General features: G+C 53.1%; 2 protein-coding genes across 3 annotated transcripts in view; one reads left to right on the top strand and one right to left on the bottom strand.

Annotated features, from left to right (window-relative positions):
- LOC128697592 (U2 small nuclear ribonucleoprotein auxiliary factor 35 kDa subunit-related protein 2) overlaps window positions 1–20,000 on the top strand; it is an 87,062-nt gene that overhangs the window by 23,629 nt on the left and 43,433 nt on the right. The window lies entirely within an intron of this gene.
- On the bottom strand, window positions 10,548–14,949 carry LOC138853948 (golgin subfamily A member 6-like protein 22; the record flags this gene model as incomplete). The annotated part of the gene is given in 6 exon segments (XM_070093877.1): window positions 10,548–10,564; window positions 10,918–11,183; window positions 11,416–12,290; window positions 12,466–12,745; window positions 13,686–13,906; window positions 14,611–14,949. Coding segments are annotated over 6 exon segments (1,998 nt in total), but the record flags the coding sequence as incomplete, so codon positions are not given.

The following is a 20,000-nucleotide window of genomic DNA, read 5'->3' as shown; positions in this document are numbered from 1 at the left end:
CTCAACCCACCAGGAACTAGCGCCATCTAGACGCAGGCAAGGTAACCATGGCCAGCCACAGACAAGAGAACCGTCCCTGGGTTAAGTCAAAACGATGAGGTACACAGAGATGACCCTATAGCAGCGGGCTGGAACAACGAACAAAGGAACGAGTTAATAATTCTATCAACTGGCCAATTCCATCATTCTTCTCGTCCCAATTGTAGATCATTTATCAGGAGCTCTGGGGGGATCTATCCTGTGTTTGTTGTTGCTGTTAGTGTTTTTGTTATTGTTAATGTTGCTAATGTTCTTTGGCTGGTGATGCTACTGTTATTGTTCTTCCTCTTGCTGTTACTGTTATTGCTGTTCTTTTCGTTGTTAATACTGCTGCCGCTGTTATTGTTCATGTATGTACCGAGAAATGCACTCACCGAGTTATCTTTGCAGGGGGTCGAGTCTCAGCTCCCGGCTCGGTCATGCCTGTTCTTCAAACTGCTTATAAAGTTGGCTTCCTACCGTTTCGTCGTCCATTTCACCCCAACACAGAGCGAAACGTTGATCCAAAACTACGTTCCTGACACAGTATACATTCTCGATGCATTATCCATCTCTCGCTACATTTCCCTCTGTCTACAGACATTTAATTAATGTTCAATAGGATCGTTTAATGGACAGGCAAGTGTATATGTAATTTATATATGTAATTTATATGTAATTTATATTTCCATCTAGCAAGGCTTTTATACAAATTTATGCAAATTATTTTAACATTATCGGGGCAAATACTGATCCTTGGGGCACCCCACTGGTAATATTGCCCCTTTATTGGCGAAATGTTTCTCGAACAAATATACCGAAGTGTTGCACAAGTATCTTGTGTGTGTGTGTTGCCGAATAGGTAAAACTTGCGATTTTGGCTTAAATAGCAACGCTCTTATTGCCGAATAAGGCAAACGAAAATTTGTGTATGCAATGATTTCGCAAAAATATATATTTAATTGTTGGTAAGGAAGACACATAGGCAACAGCTAGGCATTTTTATTCCGAAACGTTTCGCCTACATAGTAGGCTTCTACAGTCGAATAGAGAAAGTAGGCAGGAGCAGTAGAGATGTGAAGATGATGTAATCAGTCCATCATCCTTGAAGACTTAGTTTTGAGGTTGTCAGTCCCTCAGCCTGGAGAAGAGTTGTGTTCCTTAGTCTGGAACAATGTGAAGATCAAGCGACAGTGTCGAGTCTTATATACTGCCGGAAGGACAGGTGTAGAGTAGTAGAAGAAAGAATATAATCACATTGTTTCAGACTATGGAACACAACTATTCTCCAGGCTGAGGGACTGACAACCTCAAAACTAAGTCTTCAAGGGTGATGGACTGATTACATCGTCTTCACATCTCTACTGTTCCTGCCTACTTTCTGTACTCGACTGAAGAAGCCTACAGTGTAGGCGAAACGTTTCGGAATAAAGTTACCTAACTGTTGCCTATGTGTCTTACCAACCTGTTGGTATCGTATACCATTTTGATATTCACATTTCATTGTGCCTGTTTATTATTAAATTATCGTAAACTTGTCTAAAATATATTTAGTTGGATTAAGCTAAATTAAATTTTACTTGTTAGGTAAGTTTTCTAAGGTTCTTTTGGTACAAAATTATTATTTTTTACATAAACTTAAATGAAAAAAAATATATCTTTAAACGTGTAAGAGAAAATTTTAGAAACGACTTAATTTTAATCGAGTTCTTGTTAATTGACCAGCTTTACCTATTCGGCACGACATATATATATATATATATATATATATATATATATATATATATATATATATATATATATATAAGAATATTTTCTTGAGGTTTGGCATCCATCATCAGAATCTGAGAAAAAAAATTTTTAGAATAAATTAAAATGCAAACCTGGCCTTCTCTTTTCCCCTCTCATCTGCCAAATCCCTCTCATCCCACGCCTCCCACTCCAAGGATGCGGTCTGAGGCACTGTATACGCAGGCCCCTGTATACCTTTGTCTGTATGTCCGACGTCACTATAAATCAGATTAATGTACGGTATGGTAAATTAGAATAGGTGGGGAGGGAGAGGGGTGGGAGGGGGAGGTGCAGAAGATGGGAGATGGAGGGGGATGAAGAGGGAATGTTGGAGAGGAGAGAGGGTGAAGGAAGAAGAGAGGGAGGGGGTACAGGAGTACAGAGAGGAGTGCAAGGTAAGGAAGAGAGAAAAAGAGAGGGAGGGAGGGAGGGACGGACGAGGGATTAAGAGAGGGAAGAGGGGTGGGAGGGAGAGTACCAGAGAACAGGGATGGAAGCTGAACAGAGAGAGAAACCCTGGAGGCTCGAACCTCCGACCTCCCAGGCTGGAGCATACACTGCTAGGACCCAGCACTGGCACTGCCTCACTGTAGAAACCTAGAGCAAACTAGGGGAGAAAGGCGGTGGAAACCAGCCTCTCATGGTGTGGGCTCAGTGCTGGCGCTGCGTATTCGAAACATTAACCCAACATCTCCTAAATTAATGTTTTTTAAAAGTTCAGATAGTGGTTTATAGGCTAGCTAATTTTTGCATCTGCCTGTAAATTTATACAGGTTACATGTACTGGTAATATGCTTTGTGTAATGTCTACTCTCAGGTCTTTCTCCCTGTACGTTCCCTGGAACGTCCCTTCCCTCTCCCTCACTCCTGTTCTCCTTTTCTCTTAGCGGGATTGAATTCAAGCAGCCACTTTCTTGATAGTTTACAGCCTGTACAAGTTTTCTGGACAACCTTGGCGTACAAGTTACTTGTTCAACAGTTAAGCAACCACAAAATGTCCTCAGTTAGTACTAACAAGGAGTACAAAAAATGGTTCTCGGCTTCCTTTGAAACAGACCATTGAAAGGTCCTCAATTCAATCTGAAAGGGGTCCACAGAGCAGTTTAATTCGGTTTGAAACTAACTACGAAAAGGGCCCTCCTCCACACGCTTTACAACAGGTCCTCAATTCGGTCTGAAAGGGTCCACAGAGTAGTTCGGTCTGAAACGAACCACGAAAAGGGCCCTCCTCCATACGCTTTACAACGGACCACTGAAAGGTCCTCAGTACGACCAGAAAGGGCCCAGAGAAAAGGCCCGCCTCTGACAGTATTCCAGAATAGAGAGAAAGGGACCTACAAATTGATATTGCTGTTTTTTGCACTAACTACTTCACAATGGAAAAATATTAATACCGGGGGGAAAAAAGGGGGGGAGGCGAGAGTTTAAAGTGGGCGGGATGGCACCTTTTATTACGGCACTGACACACTGTTTTAATAACGGCACCGTTGTGGCACTCTGGGTCCCAGCGCCGCTAGTGTCATACTGGCCTTGTAAACGGTTTCTACTACCCCCTCCTGTTAACGGTATATAGATTGCCAGTGCGGCGAATTCATTTGTGTCGGTGTTATGACTGTTAACGGTAGGGGGGTGTATATCCCTTCGCTGTTAGTACTGTTTTACCGTTGCTAATAATGCTCTTCTAGTGAAACCCCCCCGTTCTCCCTCGTCTGTTAACGATAACAGCTCTGTTGACGCAGCACGAACGGCTCACACGCACGCACACGCAGGACTGAAACACAAATATGACTTGCTAGGTTCGACCCCTATTCCAAGAGGCTCGTGAATGGCTCTTGATCAGAGGAAATGGAGCCACCCCACACACCCCTCCCTCCCATAACACCAATCTGATCACCACCATCCCCCTCCCTCCCCAACCTCTGTATAGCCCCAGCGGGTCTAGCGCTCCTCCAAGAGAACAATAATAGAGAGAGAGAGAGAGAGAGAGAGAGAGAGAGAGAGAGAGAGAGAGAGAGAGAGAGAGAGAGAGAGAGAGAGAGAGAGAGAGAGAGAGAGGGAGGGCTTTGAGAAGGATATCTATCCCCATTAATGAGGACGACGTCCCCATGATGGATAGTGGCTAGCTGTCTATTCAGCCATCTATCCTCCGTCCCTCGTAGCAAGGAGGAGGGTAATTAAGCAAGATGGAGTCTAATTAATGACGGAAGGTGATAAGTGGGATAAAAATGTTAGTACGTTTTATATGGAGATTAGTGTGTGTGCGTGCGTGCGTGCTTTACTAATCAGTTAGAAACACTCTGGTAATCCTCTCACACACAAAAAAATATCCATGTGACTGGGATAAGTCTTTACATCGTATAGTTTGCTCTCAACACTCTTGTCCATAAACCCGTACATACTGCACTCGACCAGCCTTCACTGACCATGCCTGGCCTTCCTCTTCTGGTGTCGGAACCCAGTAGGTGTCGGAACCCAGTAGGTGTCGGAACCCAGTAGGTGTCGGACATAGAGGGGATTATCTTGCACAAGAGTCGATCAATAAGACACTAGTGCAATACTCAGGTATCTTCATTCTGTCCTGAATGAAAATTCTCAATAATAACAAACAGTTGATTTCATGTATAACCTTAATTTTTAAAGGAGAAGGCTTCGGTCAAGTGACCAAAAACTCCAGCTGCCGGTCATCATATGACTAAGACCCGGGCCAGAAAACAATTGTTCTGTTTCCTGATAAACCTAATTAATCTGAAAGTCCTCAGGTATTGCACAAGGTTCTCGTTTATCAACTCGTCTGTTTTCTAAAGCCACTAGTCCACTCCCGCCGCTTTGACATACGAAGTCGTAATAGTACGCACGCAGAGCAACCACAGAACGAACGGGGTTCTAACCTGAAGCAAAGGAGTCTTGAGATTCTCGAGTTTTGGGTCTGGCTTGCCGTGGGTATGAATCACATTCATTGTGTTATCTGCCGAGAAAACCCCAGTTCCACGATAGGAAGGTCAGACCTTGTAAATTCAGGGAAGAGGATTTAGTAGTGGTAGTTACAGGAAACATCCAGCCCTGAACGAAGCAGCTCTTCAGGGTCTCGTTGGATGGCTCCTTATGGAACAGTTAAAAATACTGGGCCAATTAATTTTAAGATGAGGGAAGTGTTTGCGGATCAAGAGAAGCTTGTTAGCATACACAAGATGCAATAACACAGAAAAAAGAAGGGGACAATACTGTGACTGAAACACCGCTTAACCCGCACATGGGAGAGAAAAGCTTACGACCACGTATCGTTCCTACTTGGACCATTTACAAAGTCACACTGTGACTTCTCTTCTATGGGCGGGTTAACTGTATAAGCTACAATATTTTTTCTCTAACCGGGAGTTAATGTCCCTCATTAAGAGACGTTGAGTGAGGTGCCTGAAGGAGATGATGCAGTAGATGAGATGCACCCTCCTTCAGCAGGTGCTGATGGGCCATACTGGTGCTCGGGTGAATGTTATAACCAGGCCATGGTGCGTGTGTGGGCTACGAGACTTGTATCAGGCAGGATAAGGGGAAAATGAGTGTTGTTGTGAGGAGAGTGCTCAGGGTAATGAGGACCTTCAGAGCGTTGCTTGGCTGGATCTCACTCTCAGGTAGACTCTCATACTCCAGATGTCTAGTCCAGTAGACTATTTTCCTGTTTGCAGAATCTGGAAGCGAGACTTCAAGAGAAGACAGGGTACAATTCACAGAGTTTAACTTCTACATAACCCTTGTTTAAAGCACCACATTGACTTGTACATATTCGCGAATGTAGTTGCACGAATCGTGTGGTGTAGAAAGAGAATTTTATAGCAAACTTTGTTCAGCCGATGTTTCGCTCAGTGTTGAATTTTATCAAGTCATGATAAAGCTTAATACTCGAGAGGAACACTGAGAAGAAAGCCGTCAGATTATTGACTTGCTCAACAAACTGAAAAATGACGTTGAAAGGTGTTTGCCTTTTTAATGGCCTGTTAAAGTTTGACAAATTAAGTATTGTTTCTTGAGCTGAGCAAAAGCTCTTGAGCTTCTTGAAGCTGTTGACCTCCGCCTCCAGGATGTCTTGGTTGAACCATGTTCATGAATCATGTGGTGACCCGGCACCTTGGTTGAACCATTGTTTACTAAGGACTCTCTAAGGCAGGTAGACACCTCATATCTACCTCCAAGAGAGAGGTGAGGTACAGCTGATATGACTTTCATGTTAATGAGGCTGTGGATGCTTGGGTTATAGAATAAAAGGGAGAGACTCTCTCCCATGTCGCGACCGACACGCATCTAGATTGAAATTAAACCATACCCCCGGCCGGGATTGAACCCGCGGTCATAGTCTCAAAACTCCAGCCCATCGCGTTAGCCACTAGACCAGCTAGCCACAAGTGGCTAACGCGACGGGCTGGAGTTTTGAGACTCTATGACCGCGGGTTCAATCCCGGCCGGGGGTATGGTTTATTTGCAATCGTGTCATTACGATTTCTTGAGTCAGGCTAGATTGAAATTGTTTTTCAGACAACAATGACGGTGTGTATCTTAAATATGAAATCTAGTGTATTTTAACATGTTAGATTTTCCTGAAAAGTCTTAGATTAAAACCTGACTAAAACCGGCGTAAGGCAACAAGTGTCTTGTTTCCTGACAAATATTACCTAACCTAACCCTAGCCAATATGGTTTCTCTGCAGTATGATGTTTTAATGTGTTTAATGTATACAAGGAGACCCCGAGAAAGAAGAAACACACTAACCATCACTTGCACTATTACTGTCTTGTCAGGTGCCCCTGTCTGAAAATCATTTACGATATACTCTTGTGTTTTATTGAATCTTGTGGTCTTGGAAAGGGTGTCCCGTAGCTCGGTTGACAACGCACTCTCCTCACATACTGAGTGTCTGTAGTTCGAGCCCTGACATGGATGGAAACATTGGGAATGTTCTATTACACCTTCTGTCCCTGTTCACCTAACAGTAAGTAGGTACCTGGTTGTTAATAGACTGCTGTGGGTCGCATCCTGAGGGGACAAGATTAATGGAAATAAGACAGTCCTCGGTGATACACTGACTTTCCAAGGTTATCCTGGGTGGCTAACCCTCCCTGCCCAGGGTTATCCTGGATGACTAACTCTCACAGAGTTAAAACAAAAAAAAATATAAATCTGGTGTTAATGTCGGGTTTTCTTGAGTGCGAGTTTTAATGTTTTAATAAAAATAGTATGTAGAGTGAAGCACTCGATGGTGGTGGTGGTGGTGCTGGTGATGGTGATGGTGATGCTGGTGATGGTGGTGGTGGTGGTGCTGCTGGTGGTGGTGCTGGTGATGGTGGTGGTGGTGGAGCTTCTGGTGGTGGTGGAGCTTCTGCTGGTGGTGGTGGTGCTGCTGGTGATGGTGGTGGTGCTGGTGGTGGTGGTGGAGCTTCTGGTAGTGGTGGAGCTTCTGCTGGTGGTGGTGGTGGTGCTGCTGCTGGTGGTGGTGGTGGTGGAGCTTCTGCTGGTGGTGGTGGTGGAGCTTCTGCTGGTGGTGGTGGTGGTGGAGCTTCTGCTGGTGGTGGTGGTGGTGCTGGTGGTGGTGGTGGAGCTTCTGCTGGTGGTGGTGGTGCTGCTGCTGGTGGTGGTGGTGGAGCTTCTGCTGGTGGTGGTGGTGGAGCTTCTGCTGTTGGTGGTGGTGGTGGAGCTTCTGCTGTTGGTGGTGGTGGTGGAGCTTCTGCTGCTGGTGGTGGTGGTGCTGGTGGTGGTGGTAGTGGTGGTGTTGGTGGAGCTTCTGCTGGTGGTGGTGGTGCTGCTGCTGCTGGTGGTGGTGGTGGAGCTTCTGGTGGTGGTGGTGGTGGTGCTGCTGCTGGTGGTGGTGGTGGTGGAGCTTCTGCTGGTGGTGGTGGTGGTGGAGCTTCTGCTGGTGGTGGTGGTGGTGGTGGTGGTGGAGCTTCTGCTGCTGCTGCTGGAGCTGCTGCTGCTGCTGGTGGAGCTGCTGCTGCTGCTGGTGGAGCTGCTGCTGCTGCTGGTGGAGCTGCTGCTGCTGCTGGTGGAGCTGCTGCTGCTGCTGCTGGTGGAGCTGCTGCTGCTGCTGGTGGAGCTACAGCTGCTGCTGCTGGTGGAGCTGCTGCTGCTGGTGGAGCTACTGCTGGTGGAGCTACTGCTGCTGCTGGTGGAGCTGCTGCTGCTGGTGGAGCTACTGCTGCTGCTGCTGCTGGTGGAGCTGCTGCTGCTGCTGGTGGAGCTGCTGCTGCTGGTGGAGCTACTGCTGCTGCTGGTGGAGCTACTGCTGCTGCTGGTGGAGCTACTGCTGCTGCTGCTGCTGCTGGTGGAGCTGCTGCTGCTGCTGGTGGAGCTACTGCTGCTGCTGCTGCTGCTGGTGGAGCTACTGCTGCTGCTGGTGGAGCTACTGCTGCTGCTGCTGGTGGAGCTACTGCTGCTGCTGCTGGTGGAGCTACTGCTGCTGCTGCTGCTGCTGCTGGAGCTGCTGCTGCTGCTGGTGGTGGAGCTACTGCTGCTGCTGGTGGAGCTACTGCTGCTGCTGCTGCTGCTGCTGCTGGTGGAGCTACTGTTGCTGCTGGTGGAGCTACTGCTGCTGCTGGTGGAGCTACTGCTGCTGCTGCTGGTGGAGCTACTGCTGCTGCTGCTGGTGGAGCTACTGCTGCTGCTGCTGGTGGAGCTACTGCTGCTGCTGCTGGTGGAGCTACTGCTGCTGCTGCTGGTGGAGCTACTGCTGCTGCTGCTGGTGGAGCTACTGCTGCTGCTGCTGGTGGAGCTACTGCTGCTGCTGCTGGTGGAGCTACTGCTGCTGCTGCTGCTGGTGGAGCTACTGCTGCTGCTGCTGGTGGAGCTACTGCTGCTGCTGCTGCTGGTGGAGCTACTGCTGCTGCTGGTGGAGCTACTGCTGCTGCTGCTGGTGGAGCTACTGCTGCTGCTGCTGGTGGAGCTACTGCTGCTGCTGCTGGTGGAGCTACTGCTGCTGCTGCTGGTGGAGCTACTGCTGCTGCTGCTGGTGGAGCTACTGCTGCTGCTGCTGGTGGAGCTACTGCTGCTGCTGCTGGTGGAGCTACTGCTGCTGCTGCTGGTGGTGGAGCTGGTGGAGCTACTGCTGCTGCTGCTGGTGGTGGAGCCACTGCTGCTGCTGCTGCTGGTGGAGCTACTGCTGCTGCTGCTGGTGGTGGAGCTACTGCTGCTGCTGCTGGTGGTGGAGCTACTGCTGCTGCTGCTGGTGGTGGAGCTACTGCTGCTGCTGCTGGTGGTGGAGCTACTGCTGCTGCTGCTGGTGGTGGAGCTACTGCTGCTGCTGCTGGTGGTGGAGCTACTGCTGCTGCTGCTGGTGGTGGAGCTACTGCTGCTGCTGCTGGTGGTGGAGCTACTGCTGCTGCTGCTGGTGGTGGAGCTACTGCTGCTGCTGCTGGTGGTGGAGCTACTGCTGCTGCTGCTGGTGGTGGAGCTGCTGCTGCTGGTGGAGCTGCTGCTGCTGCTGGTGGAGCTGCTGCTGCTGCTGGTGGAGCTACTGCTGCTGGTGGAGCTGCTGCTGCTGCTGGTGGAGCTGCTGCTGCTGCTGCTGCTGGTGGAGCTGCTGCTGCTGCTGCTGGTGGAGCTACTGCTGCTGCTGCTGGTGGAGCTACTGCTGCTGGTGGAGCTGCTGCTGCTGCTGGTGGAGCTGCTGCTGCTGCTGCTGCTGGTGGAGCTACTGCTGCTGCTGCTGGTGGAGCTACTGCTGCTGCTGCTGGTGGAGCTACTGCTGCTGCTGCTGGTGGAGCTACTGCTGCTGCTGCTGGTGGAGCTGCTGCTGCTGCTGCTGGTGGAGCTGCTGGTGGAGCTGCTGCTGCTGCTGGTGGAGCTGCTGGTGGAGCTGCTGCTGCTGCTGGTGGAGCTGCTGGTGGAGCTGCTGCTGCTGCTGCTGCTGGTGGTGGTGGAGCTGCTGCTGCTGCTGGTGGTGGAGCTGCTGCTGCTGCTGCTGGTGGAGCTGCTGCTGCTGCTGCTGCTGCTGCTGGTGGAGCTGCTGCTGGTGGAGCTGCTGCTGGTGGAGCTACTGCTGCTGCTGCTGCTGCTGCTGCTGCTGCTGCTGCTGGTGGAGCTGCTGCTGGTGGAGCTACTGCTGCTGCTGCTGGTGGTGGAGCTGCTGCTGCTGGTGGAGCTGCTGCTGCTGGTGGAGCTGCTGCTGGTGGAGCTACTGCTGCTGCTGCTGCTGGTGGAGCTGCTGCTGCTGCTGGTGGAGCTACTGATGCTGCTGCTGCTGGTGGAGCTGCTGCTGCTGCTGCTGCTGCTGCTGGAGCTACTGCTGCTGCTGCTGGTGGAGCTGCTGCTGCTGGTGGAGCTGCTGCTGCTGGTGGTGCTACTGCTGCTGCTGCTGGTGGAGCTACTGCTGCTGCTGCTGCTGCTGGTGGAGCTACTGCTACTGCTGCTGCTGGTGGAGATGCTGCTGGTGGAGCTACTGCTGCTGCTGCTGCTGGTGGAGCTACTGCTGCTGCTGCTGGTGGAGCTGCTGAAGCTGTTGTTGTTGCTGCTGCTGCTGCTGTTCCTCCTGTTTCTCCTACTTCTCCCTGGCTCCTCTCCCGTTCCTCACTCTCCTGCTCTTCCTTTTTATCATCCTGCTCCTTCTTCCTCCTAGTACACAGGCTCTTCCTCTTCCCGTTTCTCTTGTTTTTTTTTCTTGCCCCCCTCCTCCCTCTCCCCCTCTTCCTCCCATTCTTCCTCTTCCTCCCTGTCCTCCTCTTCCTCCCGTTCTTCCTCTTCCTCTCCTCCTCTTCCTCCCGTTCTTCCTCTTCCTCTCCTCCTCTTCCTCTTCCTCCCGGTCTTCCTCTTCCTCCCTCTCCTCCTCTTCCTCCCATTCTTCCTCTTCCTCCCTCTCCTCCTCTTCCTCCCGTTCCTCTTCCGTTCCTCCTCTTCCTCCCGTTCCTCTTCTTCCGTTCCTCTTCTCCCGTTCTTCTTCCGTTCCTCTTCTTCCTTCCGTTCCTCTTCTCCCGTTCCTCTTCTTCCCGTTCCTCTTCTTTCTACCGTTCCTCATCTTCCTCCCGTTCCTCATCTTCCTCCCGTTCCTCTTCTTCCTCCCGTTCCTCCTCTTCCTCCCGTTCCTCCTCTTCCTCCCGTTCTTCCTCCCGTTCCTCCTCTTCCTCCCGTTCCTCCTCTTCCGTTCCTCTTCCTCCCGTTCCTCTTCCTCCCGTTCCTCTTCCTCCCGTTCCTTCTCTTCCTCCCGTTCCTCCTCTTCCTCCCGTTCCTCCTCTTCCTCTCGTTCCTCCTCTTCCTCTCGTTCCTCCTCTTCCTCCCGTTCCTCCTTTTCCTCCCGTTCCTCCTTTTCCTCCCGTTCCTTCTCTTCCTCCCGTTCCTTCTCTTCCTCCCGTTCCTCCTCTTCCTCTCGTTCCTCCTCTTCCTCCCGTTCCTCTTCTTCCGTTCCTCCTCTTCCTCCCGTTCCTCTTCTTCCTCCCGTTCCTCTTCTTCCTCCCGTTCCTCTTCTTCCGTTCCTCCTTTTCCTCCTGTTCCTCTTACTCCTCCCGTTCCTCCTCTTCCTCTTCTTCCCGTTCCTTTTCTTCCTCTCCTTCCTCCTCTTCCTCTCGTTCCTCCTTTTCCTCCCGTTCCTCCTTTTCCTCCCGTTCCTCCTTTTCCTCCCGTTCCTCCTCTTCCTCCCGTTCCTTCTCTTCCTCCCGCTCCTCCTCTTCCCCCCGCTCCTCCTCTTCCTCTCGTTCCTCCTCTTCCTCTCGCTCCTCCTCTTCCTCTCGTTCCTCCTCTTCCTCCCGTTCCTCCTCTTCCTCCCGTTCCTCCTTTTCCTCCCGTTCCTCCTTTTCCTCCCGTTCCTCTTCTTCCTCCCGTTCCTCTTCTTCCTCCCGGTAATCCTCTTCCTGCCGTTCCTCCTCTTCCTCGTGTTCCTCCTCTTCCTCCTGTTCCTCCTCTTCCTCCCGTTCCTCCTCTTCCTCCCGTTCCTCCTCTTCCTCTCGTTCCTCCTCTCCCTCCCGTTCCTCTTCCTCCCGTTCCTCTTCCTCCCGTTCCTCTTCTTCCCGTTCCTCCTCTTCCTCCCGTTCCTCCTCTTCCTCCCGTTCCTCCTCTTCCTTCCGTTCCTCCTTTTCCTCCCGTTCCTCCTCTTCCTCCCGTTCCTCCTCTTCCTCCCGTTCCTCCTCTTCCTCCCGTTCCTCCTCTTCCTCCCGTTCCTTCTCTTCCTCCCGCTCCTCTTCCTCCCGCTCCTCTTCCTCTCGTTCCTCCTCTTCCTCTCGTTCCTCCTCTTCCTCCCGTTCCTCCTCTTCCTCTCGTTCCTCCTCTTCTCGTTCCTCCACTTCCTCCCGTTCCTTCTCTTCCTCCCGTTCCTCCTCTTCCTCCCGTTCCTTCTCCTCCTCCCGTTCCTCTTCTCGTTCCTCTTCCTCCCGTTTCTCCTCTTCCTCCCGTTCCTTCTCTTCCTCCAGTTCCTCTTCTTCCTTCCGTTCCTCCTCTTCCTCCTCCCGTTCCTCCTCTTCCTCCCGTTCCTCCTCTTCTTCCTCCCGTTCCTCTTCTTCCTCCCGTTCCTCTTCCTCCCGTTACTCTTCTTTCTCCCGTTAATCCTCTTCCTGCCGTTCCTCCTCTTCCTCGTGTTCCTCCTATTCCTCCTGTTCCTCCTCTTCCTCCCGTTCCTCCTCTTCCTCCTGTTCCTCCTGTTCCTCCTCTTCCTCCCGTTCCTCCTCTTCCTCCCGTTCCTCCTCGCTGAGCATATTCCTCCTCTTCCTCCCGTTCCTACTCTTCTTCCTGTTCCTTCTCTTCCTCCTGTTCCTCCTCTTCCTCCCGTTCCTCCTCTTCCTCTCGTTCCTCCTTTTCCTCCCGTTCCTCCTCTTCCTGCCGTTCCTTCTCTTCCTCCCGTTCCTTCTCTTCCTCCCGTTCCTCCTCTTCCTCTCGTTCCTCCTCTTCCTCCCGTTCCTCTTCTTCCGTTCCTCCTCTTCCTCCCGTTCCTCTTCTTCCTCCCGTTCCTCTTCTTCCGTTCCTCCTTTTCCTCCTGTTCCTCTTACTCCTCTCGTTCCTCCTCTTCCTCTCGTTCCTCTTTTTCCTCCCGTTCCTCCTTTTCCTCCCGTTCCTCCTTTTCCTCCCGTTCCTCCCGTTCCTCCTTTTCCTCCCGTTCCTCCTCTTCCTCTCGTTCCTCTTTTTCCTCCCGTTCCTCCTTTTCCTCCCGTTCCTCCTTTTCCTCCCGTTCCTCCTTTTCCTCCCGTTCCTCCTCTTCCTCCCGTTCCTCCTCTTCCTCCCGTTCCTCCTCTTCCTCCCGTTCCTTCTCTTCCTCCCGCTCCTCCTCTTCCTCTCGTTCCTCCTCTTCCTCTCGTTCCTCCTCTTCCTCCCGTTCCTCCTTTTCCTCTCGCTCCTCCTCTTCCTCTCGTTCCTCCTCTTCCTCCCGTTCCTCCTTTTCCTCCCGTTCCTCCTTTTCCTCCCGTTCCTCTTCTTCCTCCCGTTACTCTTCTTCCTCCCGTTACTCTTCTTCCTCCCGTTAATCCTCTTCCTCCCGTTCCTCCTCTTCCTCGTGTTCCTCCTCTTCCTCGTGTTCCTCCTCTTCCTCCTGTTCCTCCTCTTCCTCCCGTTCCTCCTCTTCCTCTCGTTCCTCCTCTCCCTCCCGTTCCTCTTCCTCCCGTTCCTCTTCTTCCCGTTCCTCCTCTTCCTCCCGTTCCTCTTCTTCCTCCCGTTCCTCCTCTTCCTTCCATTCCTCCTTTTCCTCCCGTTCCTCCTCTTCCTCCCGTTCCTCCTCTTCCTCCCGTTCCTCCTCTTCCTCCCGTTCCTCCTCTTCCTCCCGCTCCTCCTCTTCCCCCCGCTCCTCCTCTTCCTCTCGTTCCTCCTCTTCCTCTCGCTCCTCCTCTTCCTCTCGTTCCTCCTCTTCCTGCCGTTCCTCCTTTTCCTCCCGTTCCTCCTTTTCCTCCCGTTACTCTTCTTCCTCCCGTTAATCCTCTTCCTGCCGTTCCTCCTCTTCCTTGTGTTCCTCCTCTTCCTCCCGTTCCTCCTCTTCCTCCTGTTTCTCCTCTTCCTCCCGTTCCTCCTCTTCCTCCCGTTCCTCCTCTTCCTCTCGTTCCTCCTCTCCCTCCCGTTCCTCTTCCTCCCGTTCCTCTTCCTCCCGTTCCTCTTCTTCCCGTTCCTCTTCTTCCTCCCGTTCCTCTTCTTCCTCCCGTTCCTCCTCTTCCTTCCGTTCCTCCTTTTCCTCCCGTTCCTCCTCTTCCTCCCGTTCCTTCTCTTCCTCCCGCTCCTCTTCCTCCCGCTCCTCCTCTTCCTCTCGTTCCTCCTCTTCCTCCCGTTCCTCCTCTTCCTCTCGTTCCTCCTCTTCTCGTTCCTCCACTTCCTTCCGTTCCGTCTCTTCCTCCCGTTCCTCCTCTTACTCCCGTTCCTCCTCTTACTCCCGTTCCTTCTCTTCCTCCCGTTCCTCCTCTTCCTCCCGTTCCTTCTCCTCCTCCCGTTCCTCTTCTCGTTCCTCTTCCTCCCGTTTCTCCTCTTCCTCCCGTTCCTTCTCTTCCTCCCGTTCCTCTTCTTCCTTCCGTTCCTCCTCTTCTTCCTCCCATTCCTCCTCTTCCTCCTCCCCTTCCTCCTCCTCTTCCTCCCGTTCCTCCTCTTCCTCCTCCCGTTCCTCCTTCTCTTCCTCCCGTTCCTCCTTCTCTTCCTCCCGTTCCTCCTCCTCTTCCTCCCGTTCCTCTTCTTCCTCCCGTTCCTCTTCTTCCTCCCGTTACTCTTTTTTCTCCCGTTAATCCTCTTCCTGCCGTTCCTCCTCTTCCTCGTGTTCCTCCTCTTCCTCCTGTTCCTCCTCTTCCTCCCGTTCCTCCTCTTCCTCCCGTTCCTCCTCTTCCTCCCGTTCCTCCTCGCTGAGCATATTCCTCCTCTTCCTCCCGTTCCTACTCTTCCTCCTGTTCCTTCTCTTCCTCCTGTTCCTCCTCTTCCTCCCGTTCCTCCTCTTCCTCCCGTTCCTCTTCGCTGAGCATATTCCTCCTCTTCCTCCCGTTCCTCCTCTTCCTCCCGTTCCTCCTCTTCCTCCCGTTCCTCCTCTTCCTCCCGTTCCTCCTCTTCCTCCTGTTCCTCCTCTTCCGTTCCTCCTCTTCCTCCCGTTCCTCCTCGCTGAGCATATTCCTCCTCTTCCTCCCGTTCCTCCTGTTCCTCTTCCTCCCGTTCCTCCTCTTCCTCCCGTTCATCCTCTTCCTCCCGTTCCTCCTCTTCCTCCCGTTCCTCCTCGCTGAGCATATTCCTCCTCTTCCTCCCGTTCCTCCTCTTCCTCCCGTTCCTCCTCGCTGAGCATATTCCTCCACTTCCTCCTTTTCCTCCCGTTCCTCCTCTTCCTCCCGTTCCTCCTCGCTGAGCATATTCCTCCTCTTCCTCCCGTTCCTCCTCTTCCTGCTGTTCCTCCTCTTCCTGCTGTTCGTCCTCTTCCTGCTGTTCGTCCTCTTCCTGCTGTTCCTCCTCTTCCTGCTGTTCCTCCTCTTCCTGCTGTTCCTCCTCTTCCTGCTGTTCCTCCTCTTCCTGCTGTTCCTCCTCTTCCTGCTGTTCCTCCTCTTCCTGCTGTTCCTCCTCTTCCTGCTGTTCGTCCTCTTCCTGCTGTTCCTCCTCTTCCTGCTGTTCCTCCTCTTCCTGCTGTTCCTCCTCTTCCTCCCGTTCCTCCTCTTCCTGCTGTTCCTCCTCTTCCTCCCGTTCCTCCTCTTCCTGCTGTTCCTCCTCTTCCTCCCGTTCCTCCTCTTCCTGCTGTTCCTCCTCTTCCTCCCGTTCCTCCTCTTCCTGCTGTTCCTCCTGTTCCTCTTCCTGCTGTTCCTGCTGTTCCTCCTCTTCCTGCTGTTCCTCCTCTTCCTGCTGTTCCTCCCGTTCCTCCTCTTCCTCCCGTTCCTCCTCTTCCTGCTGTTCCTCCTCTTCCTCCTGTTCCTCCTCTTCCTGCTGTTCCTCCTCTTCCTCCTCTTCCTCCTCTTCCTGCTGTTCCTCCTCTTCCTCCCGTTCCTCCTCTTCCTCCCGTTCCTCCTCTTCCTCCTGTTCCTCCTCTTCCTGCTGTTCCTCCTCTTCCTCCTGTTCCTCCTCTTCCTGCTGTTCCTCCTCTTCCTCCTGTTCCTCCTCTTCCTGCTGTTCCTCCTCTTCCTGCTGTTCCTCCTCTTCCTCCTGTTCCTCCTCTTCCTCCCGTTCCTCCTCTTCCTGCTGTTCCTCCTCTTCCTGCTGTTCCTCCTCTTCCTGCTGTTCCTCCTCTTCCTCCTGTTCCTCCTCTTCCTCCTGTTCCTCCTCTTCCTGCTATTCCTCCTCTTCCTCCCGTTCCTCCTCTTCCTGCTGTTCCTCTTCCTCCCGTTCCTCCTCTTCCTGCTGTTCCTCCTCTTCCTCCCGTTCCTCCTCTTCCTGCTGTTCCTACTCTTCCTCCCGTTCCTCCTCTTCCTGCTGTTCCTCCTGTTCCTCTTCCTGCTGTTCCTCCTCTTCCTCCTGTTCCTCCTCTTCCTCCCGTTCCTCCTCTTCCTCCCGTTCCTCCTCTTCCTGCTGTTCCTCCTCTTCCTCCTGTTCCTCCTCTTCCTGCTGTTCCTCCTCTTCCTCCTGTTCCTCCTCTTCCTGCTGTTCCTCCTCTTCCTCCTGTTCCTCCTCTTCCTGCTGTTCCTCCTCTTCCTCCTGTTCCTCCTCTTCCTGCTGTTCCTCCTCTTCCTCCTGTTCCTCCTCTTCCTGCTGTTCCTCCTCTTCCTCCTGTTCCTCCTCTTCCTGCTGTTCCTCCTCTTCCTCCTGTTCCTCCTCTTCCTGCTGTTCCTCCTCTTCCTCCTGTTCCTCCTCTTCCTGCTGTTCCTCCTCTTCCTCCTGTTCCTCCTCTTCCTCCTCTTCCTCCTCTTCCTGCTGTTCCTCCTCTTCCTCCCGTTCCTCCTCTTCCTCCTGTTCCTCCTCTTCCTGCTGTTCCTCTTCCTCCTGTTCCTCCTCTTCCTGCTGTTCCTCCTCTTCCTCCCGTTCCTCCTCTTCCTCCTGTTCCTCCTCTTCCTGCTGTTCCTCCTCTTCCTCCTGTTCCTCTTCCTGCTGTTCCTCCTCTTCCTCCTGTTCCTCCTCTTCCTGCTGTTCCTCCTCTTCCTCCCGTTCCTCCTCTTCCTCCTGTTCCTCCTCTTCCTGCTGTTCCTCCTCTTCCTCCCGTTCCTCCTCTTCCTCCTGTTCCTCCTCTTCCTCCCGTTCCTCCTCTTCCTCCTGTTCCTCCTCTTCCTGCTGTTCCTCCTCTTCCTCCTGTTCTTCCTCTTCCTGCTGTTCCTCCTCTTCCTGCTGTTCCTCCTCTTCCTGCTGTTCCTCCTCTTCCTCCTGTTCCTCCTCTTCCTGCTGTTCCTCCTCTTCCTGCTGTTCCTCCTCTTCCTCCTGTTCCTCCTCTTCCTCCTGTTCCTCCTCTTCCTGCTGTTCCTCCTCTTCCTGCTGTTCCTCCTCTTCCTCCTGTTCCTCCTCTTCCTGCTGTTCCTCCTCTTCCTCCTGTTCCTCCTCTTCCTGCTGTTCCTCCTCTTCCTGCTGTTCCTCCTCTTCCTCCTGTTCCTCCTCTTCCTCCCGTTCCTCCTCTTCCTCCTGTTCCTCCTCTTCCTCCCGTTCCTCCTCTTCCTGCTGTTCCTCCTCTTCCTCCTGTTCCTCCTCTTCCTGCTGTTCCTCCTCTTCCTCCCGTTCCTCCTCTTCCTGCTGTTCCTCCTCTTCCTCCTGTTCCTCCTCTTCCTGCTGTTCCTCCTCTTCCTCCTGTTCCTCCTCTTCCTGCTGTTCCTCCTCTTCCTCCTGTTCCTCCTCTTCCTGCTGTTCCTCCTCTTCCTCCCGTTCCTCCTCTTCCTCCCGTTCCTCCTCTTCCTGCTGTTCCTCCTCTTCCTCCCGTTCCTCCTCTTCCTCCTGTTCCTCCTCTTCCTGCTGTTCCTCCTCTTCCTCCTGTTCCTCCTCTTCCTCCCGTTCCTCCTCTTCCTCCTGTTCCTCCTCTTCCTGCTGTTCCTCCTCTTCCTGCTGTTCCTCCTCTTCCTCCTGTTCCTCCTCTTCCTCCTGTTCCTCCTCTTCCTGCTGTTCCTCCTCTTCCTGCTGTTCCTCCTCTTCCTGCTGTTCCTCCTCTTCCTGCTGTTCCTCCTCTTCCTCCTGTTCCTCTTCCTGCTGTTCCTCCTCTTCCTCCTGTTCCTCCTCTTCCTGCTGTTCCTCCTCTTCCTCCTGTTCCTCCTCTTCCTGCTGTTCCTCCTGTTCCTCCTCTTCCTCCTGTTCCTCCTCTTCCTGCTGTTCCTCCTCTTCCTGCTGTTCCTCCTCTTCCTGCTGTTCCTCGTCTTCCTGCTGTTCCTCCTCTTCCTGCTGTTCCTCCTCTTCCTCCTGTTCCTCCTCTTCCTCCTGTTCCTCCTCTTCCTGCTGTTCCTCCTCTTCCTCCTGTTCCTCCTCTTCCTGCTGTTCCTCCTCTTCCTCCTGTTCCTCCTCTTCCTGCTGTTCCTCCTCTTCCTCCTGTTCCTCCTCTTCCTGCTGTTCCTCCTCTTCCTCCCGTTCCTCCTCTTCCTGCTGTTCCTTCTCTTCCTGCTGTTCCTTCTCTTCCTGCTGTTCCTCCTCTTCCTGCTGTTCCTCCTCTTCCTGCTGTTCCTCCTCTTCCTGCTGTTCCTCCTCTTCCTCCTGTTCCTCCTCTTCCTGCTGTTCCTCCTCTTCCTCCCGTTCCTCCTCTTCCTCCTGTTCCTCCTCTTCCTCCTGTTCCTCCTCTTCCTGCTGTTCCTCTTCCTGCTGTTCCTCCTCTTCCTGCTGTTCCTCCTCTTCCTGCTGTTCCTCCTCTTCCTCCCGTTCCTCCTCTCCCTGCTGTTCCTCCTCTTCCTGCTGTTCCTCCTCTTCCTGCTGTTCCTCCTCTTCCTGCTGTTCCTCCTCTTCCTCCTGTTCCTCCTCTTCCTGCTGTTCCTCCTCTTCCTCCCGTTCCTCCTCTTCCTGCTGTTCCTCCTCTTCCTGCTGTTCCTCCTCTTCCTGCTGTTCCTCCTCTTCCTGCTGTTCCTCCTCTTCCTGCTGTTCCTCCTCTTCCTCCTGTTCCTCCTCTTCCTCCTGTTCCTCCTCTTCCTCCCGTTCCTCCTCTTCCTGCTGTTCCTCCTCTTCCTGCTGTTCCTCCTCTTCCTGCTGTTCCTCCTCTTCCTGCTGTTCCTCCTCTTCCTCCCGTTCCTCCTCTTCCTGCTGTTCCTCCTCTTCCTGCTGTTCCTCCTCTTCCTGCTGTTCCTCCTCTTCCTGCTGTTCCTCCTCTTCCTCCTGTTCCTCCTCTTCCTGCTGTTCCTCCTCTTCCTCCCGTTCCTCCTCTTCCTGCTGTTCCTCCTCTTCCTGCTGTTCCTCCTCTTCCTGCTGTTCCTCCTCTTCCTGCTGTTCCTCCTCTTCCTGCTGTTCCTCCTCTTCCTGCTGTTCCTCCTCTTCCTCCTGTTCCTCCTCTTCCTGCTGTTCCTCCTCTTCCTCCCGTTCCTCCTCTTCCTGCTGTTCCTCCTCTTCCTGCTGTTCCTCCTCTTCCTGCTGTTCCTCCTCTTCCTGCTGCTCGTCCTCGCTGAGCATATTAAGCAGTCCAGTGAGAAGTTCATGTTTGTGTTATCGATGATTAAACAGTATCTCTGTCTCTCTCCCGCTGTCTCTCTCTCACTGTCTCTCTCCCGCTGTCTCTCTCCCGCTGTCTCTCTCCCGATGTCTCTCTCTCACTGTCTCTCTCCCGCTGACTCTCTCCCGCTGTCTCTCTCCCGCTGACTCTCTCTCCCGCTGTCTCTCTCTCCCGCTGTCTCTCTCCCGCTGTCTCTCTCCCGCAGACTCTCTCTCCCTCTGTCTCTCTCCCGATGTCTCTCTCTCACTGTCTCTCCCGCTGACTCTCTCTCCCGCTGTCTCTCTCCCGCTGTCTCTCTCCCGCTGACTCTCTCTCCCGCTGTCTCTCTCCCGCTGTCTCTCTCCCGCTGTCTCTCTCCCGCTGTCTCTCTCCCGCTGTCTCTCTCCCGCTGTCTCTCTCCCGCTGACTCTCCCGCTGTCTCTCTCTCTCTCTGTCTCACTCTCATTCACTATCACTCCCACTCACTCCACAAGCATCACCACTCGTCTGCCCACTCCACAAGCATCACCACTCGTCTGCCCACTCCACAAGCATTACCACTCGTCTGCCCACTCCACAAGCATCACCCCTCGTCTGCCCACTCAACAAGCATCACCACTCGTCTGCCCACTCAACAAGCATCACCACTCGTCTGCCCACTCCACAAGCATCACCCCTCGTCTGCCCACTCAACAAGCATTACCACTCGTCTGCCCACTCCACAAGCATCACCACTCGTCTGTCCACTCCACAAGCATCACCCCTCGTCTGCCCACTCAACAAG

This window comes from Cherax quadricarinatus, chromosome 44 (assembly GCF_038502225.1).
Source record: "Cherax quadricarinatus isolate ZL_2023a chromosome 44, ASM3850222v1, whole genome shotgun sequence".
Classification (NCBI taxonomy): domain Eukaryota; kingdom Metazoa; phylum Arthropoda; class Malacostraca; order Decapoda; family Parastacidae; genus Cherax; species Cherax quadricarinatus.
The sequence above is the reverse complement of the archived record's forward strand: the minus strand, read 5'-3'. Positions and strand labels throughout refer to the sequence as shown.